The 12639-nt window shown below is 39.4% G+C and overlaps 1 protein-coding gene across 4 annotated transcripts in view; it reads right to left on the reverse strand.

Moving 5' to 3' along the window:
• Positions 1-11034, reverse strand: part of cps1 (carbamoyl-phosphate synthase 1, mitochondrial) — a 269036-nt gene extending 258002 nt beyond the window's left edge. For 3 of the 4 annotated variants that reach the window (XM_039755356.1, XM_039755359.1, XM_039755355.1), the window contains exon 1: positions 10803-11034. In XM_039755356.1, coding sequence (XP_039611290.1) covers positions 10803-10916 — 114 coding nt within the window. In that variant the 5' untranslated portion in view covers positions 10917-11034. Of the gene's footprint in view, positions 1-10288; positions 10308-10802 lie in introns of those variants that run through there. The other variant, XM_039755358.1, reaches the window with a different exon arrangement.
• Between the last annotated feature and the right edge of the window lie 1605 nt (positions 11035-12639).

Below are 12639 nucleotides of genomic sequence, written 5' to 3' on the forward strand. Positions count from 1 at the left end.
ATAAAGTTGACATTGACATTGATTCCTAAATCTTTTAAATCTTTTAAACTCATCCCCTGTAACCCTGCAATCAGCCTTGTTGCTCTTCTCTGGACCTTTTTCTGTGCTGTTATGTCCATTTTGTAGACCAAACCTGCACCCAGTACTCCAGATGAGGCATCACCAGTGTGTTATAAAGCTTAAGCAGAACCTCCTGTGACTTGTACCCTATACCTCAAGGCGCTATATAACCTGACATTGTGTTAGCCTTCTTAATGGCTTCTGAACACCCTCTGGCAGTGGAGAGTGTCAAGTCCACTACAACTCCTAAAGTCCTTTAATCTTTCCTCATCACTCATCCCCTGTAGCCCATGAGTCAGCCTTGTTGATCTTCTCTTTACCTTTTCTAGTGCTGTTATGTCCTTTTGAAAACCAAACTGCACTCAGTACTCCAGATGAGGCCTTACCAGTGTGTTATAAAGCCTGAGCAGAACCTCCTGTGACTTGTACTTCACACATCAAGGCGCTATATAACCTGACATTCTCTTAGCCTTCTTAGTGGCTTCTGTGCTCTGTCTGGCAGTTGATAGCGTAGAGTCCACTACGACTCCTAAATCTTTTAATCTTTCCTCATAACTCATTTCCTGTAGTCCTGAGTCAGCCTAGTTGCTCGTCACTGGACTTTTTCCTGTGCTGTTATATCATTTTGTAGACCAATACTGCACCCAGTACACTGGATAAGGTCTCACTAGTGTGTTATAAAGTTTCAGAATAACCTCCTGTGACTTGTACTCCACACATCAAGGCGCTATATAACCTGACATTGTGTTTGGCTTCTTATCAGCTTCTGCACATAGTCTGGCAGTTCATTGTGTCAAGTCCACTACCACTACTAAGTCCTTTAATCAGCCTTGTTGCTCATCTCTGGACTTTTTCTAGTGCTGTTGTGTCCTTTTGTAGACCAAACCTGCACCCAGTACTCCAGATGAGGCCTCACCAGTGTGTTATAAAGGTTGAGCAGAACCTCCTGTGACTTGTACTCCACACATCAAGGCGCTATATGACCTGACATTCTGTTAGCCTTCTTAATGGCTTCATAATTCATCCCCTATAGCCCTACAATCAGACAAGTTGCTCTTCTCTGGACCTTCTCTAGTGCTGTTATGTCTTTATGGAGACCCAAACTGAGCACAGTACTCCAGATGAGGCCTCACCAGTGTGTTATAAAGGTTGAGCAGAACCTCCTGTGACTTGTACTTCACATGTCAAGGCGCTATATGACCTGACATTCTGTTAGCCTTCTTAATGGCTACTGTACACTGTCTGGCAGTTGATAATGGTGAGTCCACTGTGACTCTTAAATCCTTTTCACAAGGAGTATTTTTGATTTTCAGACCTCCCACTGTGTATTCAAACCTCACATTTTTACTTCCTACACTTTTAAAACTAAAAGGTGCCCGAGTGGTTCTTCAGAGTGATGCCATAGGGGAACCATTTTTGGATGCCCAAAGACCCATCCAGAAGACTTTTACTTATTTTACTTTTATTTACTTTTACTTCGATTTGTAACCTGCTCCATACATTAAATAACTGTGAACAGATGGGAAAAGATTTGTGAAATTCTAAAGGGTCACAATTTTAAAGGGTCCTCTCGCTGCACACAATAACACCGACTGGGTTCAGGTTTTTCCACGCTGTTAGTGTCTCCCTGGGTAGCCCACCATATGCTAAACACTTTCAGATTTTTTTTCTGCATATTAAGAAGTTTTTTTGAAGTACATAAGACACCAACTTCAGACAAAAAGAACCCATCCCAGAATGAAATGGTGCTTGGTGATGCAATAAGTTCTGCGAGGAACCACACAACTGAGTAAAGAACCATAAAGTGCCATTAAAGAATTAGATTTTTAAGAGTGTATGTCTGTAGTACGAGGGTGTTGTAGCCATTATGGATGGAGTGAGAAGTCAAGCAAAATGACCCCTTTAATGGGCTAAATAAAAAGATTGCAATATGCAAGCTTTCGAGGCAACTCAGGCCCCTTCTTCAGCCGAGATGTAATACAGCAGCGTTTCTCAACCTTTAAGTATTTGCGACCCGAGTTTTCATAACAGTTTTAATCGCGGCACCACCTAACATTTTTGATGCTGTCACGCACGTGCGAGTAGGGGGGCCGCGGACGGACCTGAATAAGATCGGAGGGAGTGGCGGGGTACTAACCTTTCTCTCTTTGTTTCTTACAGAAGGAAAGACGCACCGCCGCCATGAGCCTACCTTCAACAGTTCACACAGTACGCTACTTCCGCCCTTCCTCTGTCTGATACCTATGACGTCATCAATCCCATCATCCATCTCGGTTCCTTTCCCAGCATACCTACTTCCGGCCCCTCCTACATAAATACTCCTCCACCGCCATCTTTCGACTGTCACATACTGAAGGAATTCATGGACTTGACGGTGTCAACAAATTGTGATATTTTGTTGATTATTTTACAGTATACGGGGCCGGAAACGCCAAACCTTTATGATTGCTTCTCATTTCTTTACAATGCATAGTTTATTATACCTACTTAACTTTTATCGACATTTATCTAACTCTATATTTATTGTTCTAGTATCAGAATGTTTTGATTTCAACAGATGTTTTTTTTCATATTTTTGATTCTTGTTTTCTTTAATTCACATCTTTGCGACCCCCTAGGGGGGCCCGCCCCACAGGTTGAGAGCCACTGTAATACAGAAACTGGAGTTCCCTGTGTTTACCGTATTTCCCCGATGATAAGCCGCCCCACATTATAGGCTCCCCCATTCTATAAGCCACAGAAAATGCTCGTCTATGTTGTAAAACTCTTAAGATAAGCCGCCCCATGTTATTAGTGTAGAAGGAAAATTTTTTATTAGCATAAGAGAATAGCAAATTAACATATACGAGCCATAGAAAGTAATTAAAAGCTTCTAAAACATTAGATTAAGCATAAATTAGAATAGAAAAGCAAATACGATAGGTCTAGCAAATATTTAACTAAAAATCAGTTATATTGCATTATTTTATAGGCTTACATTAAAATTCCAAAGTAAAGAAAAGAAGAGCTAATTGATACACCGAGACCAGTTTTGGACAGGATAAGAGTTTGAGAACACCTGTGATTCAAGGCTAGGAAGAGATAAAGATGGCTCTGAAACCTGCTGGGTTGCTGAATCAGCAGAAAAGCTTTTACTATAGGCAGGGTCACGCTGACCTAATGCATGGAGAGAAAATCTTAGGAAATGCAGGCATTAGCAAAAATATTCTAAGAATATATTAGCAATTAACTTTAGTGTAGAAATTAAGACAGATCACGCATGCCAAGCAATGATCAAATGAAAGCACATACTATACTTCTTTTAATTAAAGCTTAAAAGCTTCAGGTCACTATTGTAAAAAGTTTGGAAGGCTTAACCTCTTAACGCGCACACGCACCGGCCCCGGGACATAACAGCGGTTCAAAAACGTTACAGTAATGTGTGCATGCCCCTCTGCCATGCATCTCGACACCCTACCCATCAAATGAAACTTCAAAGTCTCGTCTTTCCGATGATATAAACCATTTTGACACACGACAACCACAGCACTGACACTAAAGCCTTTTTTACAGAGAAGTACATACTTTTAAGAGTTGACTGTGCCTACCTTTGAAGACCCCCTGCATGTCAAACATCAATATTTCCGAGCAGTATTGATCCCATTGTGTCCGTAAGGTTCCAGCGAATATAATCCAGTAAAACGATTTAGGTCCAAAACACACGATATATTCTCAAAGGGACAAAAACTCCAGAAAACGTTTCATAACTTGAGACCACCTAAGTAATTTTTTTTCACTTATATTGCTCATATTAGATGTAATTTGTTTCTGTCGGCGATAACCATGCTACCGCATGAAACACGGAAGTGTTAGCTTTCGAAAGACACCTAAGTTGGCCAATTACGACGGGTCTGGGGTTGACTGGCACCTCGTATAGCCAACCAGTGTCACAGAAAGCTTGCAGGGTGACGTATAGCTCTGAACTCTGGTAGAATCTACCAGTTTGATTGGACACTGTGACTGACACTCAAAACTTACAGCCAATGAGCAGCCGAGCATTTTGATATGTAACTTGCTATACTAACTTGTAAACAAAACGATCGGAGCTGCGTGAAGGTGGCATTTGTGCCAGTCTGCAGAGTTGGTGCGTGGTTGTTTATTGTGATTTCGCCAAGTTTTTTCGCAGTTTAAATATGAATAAAAGTAGAAGTTTAAACGTAAATAAACGCTCGATTAAATAATAGATGCATGTACGCGTTGCAAAAGTATTCAACCGGCACACGGGACGTGTAATGGGAGAGAGCGACGTGTGCCACGCCCTTGTGCTTTCTGCTTGCTAGTGATTGCTGCCATCAAGTGGCACATGGAAAAACGCTGAGCTGTGTTGTAACAGTTTGTAAAAGAAATATATATAGTTTGTGTGCATTTTATAAAAAAAAGTAAAAATAAAAAATATAAATATATTTTTGGCCCATAACTTGTTTTGACTATTTTTACATAGAAATGTGTATTTTTTATTGTTTTTATTATGGAACATGAATTTCCATAACTAATAGAGTGACACTGTGTGTAGATATAGATTCCTTTAGGTGTAAGCTTTCAGTAGAGCCCTCATTGATATCTGTGGGTTGAAGCATTCAAAAGTTATTACACTTTTAACATACGTTCCAAAATGTGGATAATGGTCCCTCTAAAAACCCCCTGGGCATGCCCACATAAAAACTGGTGTAAAAAATGTCATTTTGACAGGTATTCTTTTCAAATTTGAAATTTGAGTAGTCAACAAGTTATTCTGTTGGTACATAGTGTGTTTCTGTCCCCACCTACCTACTGCAGCTTTATTTTCCTTTATTTTCATAAAAATACTTAGGCGAGAACAAAAAAATGTGTTTTTTTTGTGAGTTCTAATGTGCATAACTTTTGATCAGTCACACGTACAGTGATTCTGACTACTAAGGGTGAAACTAGAGAATGTTACCTTTACAAAGAGACCAAACATGTGTTTATACTCCAGATAGTTCAATAACAGCAATGATTCTAATTTGGAGAGGTCGAATTACAAGCGATTTAGCAAAAATGACCCCGAATGAGAGGAAAACCCATATATGGATTTGAAGCCTTGGCCAGTTAGAGAAAATGGGAACAGAATAGAAAGATAACACATTCCATAAGGGGGCCAGTGATAGGAATAGTAAGGAGATAATAAGGGTTCCCATTTAAACTCAAAGTCTGGTTAGAAGGGAATCAGAGGAGGTAAGCAAAGAAGCTCATTAGAGCGAGGTCAGAAAAGATAGGAAATTACATAGTAACGCCTAAAAATGGTGAAAAGGAAGCCTTCCACCCAGTCTTAGACCAATCAGAATAAGCCAAACAGACACCAAGAGGAACAATGGACAGTTGAACCAGGTGCAGAATGAGCTAATTGAATGAGCCAAAATGATAAGAAATTGTTATAAACGCTTCAATGGCTGTAATGATCGTCACTCAGCTCAGTTTGGCCGTATTGGGTTGAGTCCTTGTTATTTTTTGTGTTGAATTATTGCAATAAAGCCTTAAAACTCTGTCTGTCTATCTCGAGTCCTAATAGCTTTTATTTTTAGTTAAAAAAGCCTTCTGATGATGAATTTTTCGCCACGACATTAGCCGCCACGTGACTGAATTTACCAATCTGAAGTAAAAGCATCTCATTTGGCACGCCCCTGTAGGCCTCTGCAACTCTATAGTGACATTATATTTGAGCGTGAACAATTAAATTGATACAATTTTGCACTTACCGATATCACGCCGCAACGCAAGTCCTGCGGTGCAAAATTTAAGCTCCAAGGTCGTTGCTTTCGCGAAAGAAAATGGCAGTCATGCAGCTGGACGCAGCTTTAAAGTAGATGAACAACAAGTGAGAAATTGGCAGGAAGATGAGGAAGCTGCCACCAAGGCGTACAAGGGAAGCAAAATGCTCAAACTTGGAGAAGCGACTTAAAGAATGGATTCTCGCACAGTGTGAGAACAATCAGATATTTTCAACAATAGCCATCAAAATGAAGGCACGTGGAATGACGACTGAAATGTTTTTAGATGGGCTGCCCCAATTAAGCAAGCCGCACCCAATACGCAGGTTTGTAAATTTAATGTATAAGCTGCGGCCTATCGTTGGGGAAATACGGTATATACACACTAGAACAAGAAACAACATTGGTAAATCAAGTATGTGTATGTAAAGTATGTGCAGTTCTTTACATTTACTGACATTACATCTCATCTGCCACAAATCTGCCCTGCCTGTCTGCTGTCCAAGTCCCTCTGTGATGATTCACTGGATTCTCGATTATCTGCCAATCCACCAAACTTGGTATCACCTGCAAAACTTAGCCAGCTTGTTATTTATATTCCTAACGATATACAAGGGACGTTCAAAAAGTTTCAGCACTTTTTATATTCTCCTTTGAAGGCGAGAGGAGGAGTAGTCGGGCATTAAAAAGCTGGGAAAATTACATCACAAACAAAGGTGACTATGTAGAAAAGTGATGTTATCTGTTTTTGAAATTCTTAATAAATAGAGTTAAAAGAGATGCGGAAACTTTTTGAACGTTCATCGTATATTAAAAATAGCAGCGGCACCAACACTGCCCCCTGCTGTTCACCACTCTTAACATCACCCAATCCTGATGAGGTCCCTCGTACCCTCCATCACCCTCTGCTTTCTGTGTCTGAGCCAATCTACACACCATCCTCTTAAAGTAAGTTTGGTGAATTTCGATTAGAATATACCACACATTTATGCATGGGGGATAATTGGGGACATTGGGGAAAATGAAGTATGGATGCGGAGAGAGGACGTGCAATATCGTTATTTTTTAAAAATTGTTCTCTAGATATAACAGAATAATTTTATCGAGATCTCGAGGAAATGAGAGTTAATTTTTGCTGCAGGCGAGATTGCGATCAAATATTACAATAACTCATAACAAGGACAGCATAGATAGATAGATAGATAGATAGATAGATAGATAGATAGATATGGTTGAATGTATGAAGAAAAAACTGTCTAGAACATTAGAACAATCTAGACGAGAACAGGCCATTCAGCCCAACAAAGCTCGCCAGTCCTATCCACTTGTTTCCTCCTAATAGATAGATAGATAGATAGATAGATAGATAGATAGATAGATAGATAGATAGATAGATAGATAGATAGATTAGTGTAGTGGCAGGATTACATAGATAGATAGATAGATAGATAGATAGATAGATAGATAGATAGATAGATAGATAGATATGGTTGAATGTATGAAGAAAAACTGTCTAGAACATTAGAACAATCTATTCAGCCCAACAAAGCTCGCCAGTCCTATCCACTTGTTTCCTCCTAATAGATAGATAGATAGATAGATAGATTAGTGTAGTCGGCAGGATAACATAGATAGATAGATAGATAGATAGATAGATAGATAGATAGATAGATAGATAGATAGATAGATAAATTAGTGTAGTCGGCAGGATTACATAAATAGGCACTATATGACAGACAGACAGACAGATAGACAGTAGATTTGAAATGCACTATATGACTGACAAATAGAAATGAAAGGCACTATATGACTGACAGATAGATAGAAATGATAGGCACTAGATAATAGATAGATAGATAGATAGATAGATAGATAGATAGATAGAAAGATAGATAAGATAGATAGATAGATAGATAGATAGATAGATAGATAGATAGATAGATAGATAGATAGATAGATAGATAGATAGATACTTTATTAATCCCAAGGGGAAATTCACATAATCCAGCAGTAGTATACTTACAAAGAAACAATATTAAATTAAATAGTAATAAAAATGAAAAAAAAAAAATAAAAATAAATAAATAAATAAATAAAACCCTGTGGTGTGCATGCAAAAGTAAGTCTATAGGCATTGTGGTGAGATGTGTGTGTGTGTATATATATATATATATATATATATATATATATATATATATGTATATATATATATATAAATAAATTGTATATAATTAGATGATAAGCACTACAGTTCCCATGATGCTTTCGGACAGGACATACGGGGACTGTGGGAGTGATGGGTGTTTTTGTGGACTTGTTGGATTGAGTAATAAAAAACGTGCATTGCATTCAGTAACCCGTTTGAGTCTTGACTTTCTTTAATCAAGTAAGACCGAGGTGGCATGACAGGCATCAGGCGACGCCTATGAAAACCGAAGCCTTGCTAACCATCTCCTTAAATGAAGCGCACTAACAGAGAGATGTCAATTGTCAGCATTTGATTAAACAAAAATGTGACGCGCTGATCAATATCGTCCTGCTCTTCTGCAATTTCCAACAGGATTTGGCTTCAACACGCTAAACCCATTATCGCGAGATCTTAATAAAATGATTCCGTTATCTTGAGAAAACAATTAATAAAAGTAAAATTAAGTTGTTTTATCGTTTATTTTGTAATTATTTTTTTGTGTCCATTTGTTCTTTTATATTTTTTGTACTCAGATTTTAAGATTTTCTACTTCAGGCATCTTTTTTTTTTTTAACTAACAAGCGTGTCAGGGCGTCTTCTCGCCCTCGGGACATTTCAGCATTTAGTATAATTTGCCCGGGTGGGTTTCTGCTCGGCTTGCTGTTATTTGTCATCATTAGGATAAAGTTTAAAGGAGAAAAACAGAGAGAGACCAAAAAAGGCAAATTAAGAAGCAAACAACAATAAGGAGTTAAACATTCAAGGATAGGTGGGTCCTGAAGGGCCGTGGTGGCTGCAGGTTTTCATTCTAACCCTGTTCTTAATCAGTGTCCATTTTTTTCTCTGCTAATTAACTTTTTTGCCTTCATTGTAATTGACTTGCTATTTACGACGCGGACCCCTTAATTGTTTCTTTTTTTTCTTAATTAGCACCCAAACAATAATGAGACAGTGGGTAGAGCTGCTGCCTCGCAGTTAGGACACCCGGGTTCGCTTCCCAGGTACTCCCTGTGTGGAGTTTTCATGTTCTCCCCGTGTCTGCGTGGGTTTCCTCCAACAGTCCAAAGACATGCAGGTTAGGTCCTAAATTGTCCCTAGTGTGTGGGTGTGGATGTGTGCCCTGGGGTGGGCTGGCGCCCTGCCCAGGGTTTGTTTCCTGCCTTGAGTTCTGTGTTGGCTGGGATAGGCTCCAGCAGACCCCCGTGATCCAGTAGTTAGGATATAGTGGGTTGGATAATGACTGACTGACAATAATGAGTTTGAAAACGAGATAATACATGAGCAACTAAACCCGTGTCCACCACACAATATCTGAAGATAACAAAAGATGAAGGTCTCAGTAACTTTGATCTGCTCAGGTCACCAAAACATTCTGACGGTGGTCTTAGAAAAAAAAAATGAAAATCAACAGGTTTGGAAATGTTTGCTCCAGCAGAACGAGAGCAACAACACACCATGGAGTAAAATAACATCATGAATCAGCTGGTTGGGGTTTGAGACCACCCAACTCAGCTGGTCATCTGCTGGCTCTTTTTACATCTCAGTTTTGTTTGACTGCCATTAAAGGACAAAAGAAGAAATTCAGAGGACCGAGTCTTAGAAAGTAAGGCAATTAAAATGAAGGGAAAGGAAATCAACCAACTGCAGAAACCGAGGAAAGTGACAGAGGGGAAAACCTGCAGCCATGGTGGTCCACCAGGATTGGAGATGGACACCTCAGATGTAAAGGTGTAGTACAAATACATCCATCCAGCTCCCCGTCCCCACCATATCAAGTCAAAGCAGTTGAGTTTGACGAGTGGTCTTCACGAAGAGCAGACGCCGGACGCTTACAAGTATTTTTATAAATTCAGAATTTGTACACATAAAGAAACAGATTTGTCAAAACACACAGTAGGAACTGTTTAACATCAATAGAAATCAATAATATTTGCCCTTTAATTAATGGTGAACTATGGGCAGTCGACGTACACAGCATCATAGGGTAGCTGTAGCCTACAGCAGCATCTATAAAGCACAAAGCAGGAACAATTCCTGAACATGGCATCAGTCCATCGCACGGTGAACATATCATCAGCAACCCACCCAACATGCATGTCTTTGGATAGAAAGCCGGAGCACCCTGAGGAAACTCACACTAACATGCGAAGAACATACAAACTCCACGAACCCAGGATGTGAACCCCAGTCTCCTTAACTGTGTGGAAGCACCGCCACCACTGCGCTGCGCCACCACACCGCCCTGCAAAAATATATTTAAAAAATGGTAACTCACTTTGAAATGTAAAAATCAAACTGATTTGCTTTTCTGAATGTAAAGACAAAAAAGACGCGCTAAATAAAATACATAAAGTAAAGGTAAAATGACGGGTTGCTTGTAAAACTATAGGAAACAAAAATCCTGCCGCCTTGTCAAGTCCACAGCAAGAAGTTTGAGAAGCCGAAATCTGCTGGTAGGTCGCACGATGTTGGCCACGAGCCGTGTGGTGGGCACTTCCTAGAAAAATTGGACTCACTTACAGGGTCTCGCGTTTGGCGCTCCGTGACGAGCTGCAGGATTGAAAGCTCTGGGGTTTTGATTAACTGCAGCGAGCACATGGCCAAATCTGTTCATGTCAATGGCACCCACCAAGACATATGGTTAGGAGAAAAGTGGCAATACAGCGAAGGCAACGATATAGCGGGCTTCGCGTTAAAGCTGCGGTGAAGGATTCGAACATGAGCCGTGCGTTAACAAGACGGGAACGAGAAGAAAAGAAATAACGACACGGTCATTTCAATGCGCTTACCTTTACACTAAATAATCGCAATCCGGTTGTTCTCAGAGGGGATTTACAGTTCACCGAATACAATCCACGCTTCAGAAGTCTCAAGAGTTTGAAAGACGTCAGAGTTCTGGACATTTTGAGAACGATCCCCGACACTTTCTTTTCCTTAAACTGATTACTGTAAGAATACTGTAAGTCCACCAGTGCTTATGTTTGGCACGAACTGCAGACCGGCTAATTACTTGTGATCTTCCAACTTTCAGTCAATTTGTGCAAAGCTGACCCCCCTGTCGCCACCTGTCGCTGGAGAGTGAAGCTGTACCGTAATGTCTGTAATAGCGCATCCACGTTAGATCTAGCTATCTATCCATGTATTATCTATTGCCTTTCATATCTATCTATCTATCTATTATATATTGCATTTTTACTCATTCATCTATCGATCTCATATAGTGCTTTTCCTATCTATCTATATCCTATACAATGTCCTCATCTTATATAGTACCTCATTTATTCATCTATTATATAGTGCCTTATCTATCTACAACAACAACAACATTTATTTCTATAGCACATTTTCATACAAACAGTAGCTCAAAGTGCTTTACATAATAAAGAATAGAAAAATAAAAGACACAATAAGAAAACAAAATAAGTCAACATTAAATAACATCGAATAAGAGTAAGGTCCAATGGCCAGGGGGGACAGAAAAAAAAAAGAAAAACTCCAGACGGCTGGAGAAAAAATAAAATCTGTAGGGATTCCAGACCATGAGACCGCCCAGTCCCCTCTGGGCATTCTACCTAACATAAATGAAACAGTCCTCTTTGGATTTAGGGTTCTCACGGAAGGACTTGATGATGATGATGGTCACGTAGACTTCTGCCTTTTAATCCATCCATCAATGTTGGAGCATCATGATGCTTTGAGTAGGTGGAGGTGGCAGGCCGTCACCACAAAGAAACCGGAAAAGAAACAGAAGAGAGTTGGGGTCAGTACGGATTTTAGAGCCACCATGAATAGTTATTATGAAGAATTGAACATCCAGAGTATCAGGATTAAGTTAAAGTGAAGTTATAAAAAGGCCATGTTAAAGTAATGTGTTTTCAGCAGTTTATTAAAGTGCTCTACTGTACTAGCCTGGCGAATTCCTATCGGCAGGCTATTCCAGATTTTAGGTGCATAGCAGAAGAAGGCCGTCCGCCTCACCACTTCTTTTAAGTTTTGTTCTTGGAATTCTAAGGAGACACTCATTTGAGGATCTGAGGTTACAATTTGGAATATAAGGGGTCAGACATTCCAATGTTATATATATATATATATATATATATATATATCTACTATCTATGTCATGTACAGTATAGTGCCTTGCATATGTACAGTATCTATGTCCTATACAATGCCCCCCATATCCATCTATCTATTATAGAATGCTGTTCACATCACTGTCTATTATATAGTGCCCTTCACATCTATCTCTTATATAGTGCTTTTCATTTCTATCTATCTCCTATACAATTCCCCCATCTTATATAGTAGCCTATTTATTTATCTATTATATAGAGGCTTATCTATCTACTATCTATGTCATGTCATGTATAGTGCCTTGCATATAAATCTATGTCCTATACAATGCCCCCACATCTATCTACTGTATCTATCTCTGACACAATGCACCCACATTTGTCTATCTATCATATAGTGCCTTATTTATGTCCTGTACAATGCCCCCAACATCCATCCATTTATCTATTTATGTCCTATACAATGCCCCCATCTTATATAGTACCTTTTTTATTTATCTATTATATATTGGCTTATCTATCCATCTGTCAAGACTGTTAGCGACAGGAGCCC

The sequence above is a fragment of the Polypterus senegalus genome, chromosome 6, assembly GCF_016835505.1.
Source record: "Polypterus senegalus isolate Bchr_013 chromosome 6, ASM1683550v1, whole genome shotgun sequence".
NCBI classification, from domain to species: Eukaryota; Metazoa; Chordata; class Cladistia; order Polypteriformes; family Polypteridae; genus Polypterus; species Polypterus senegalus.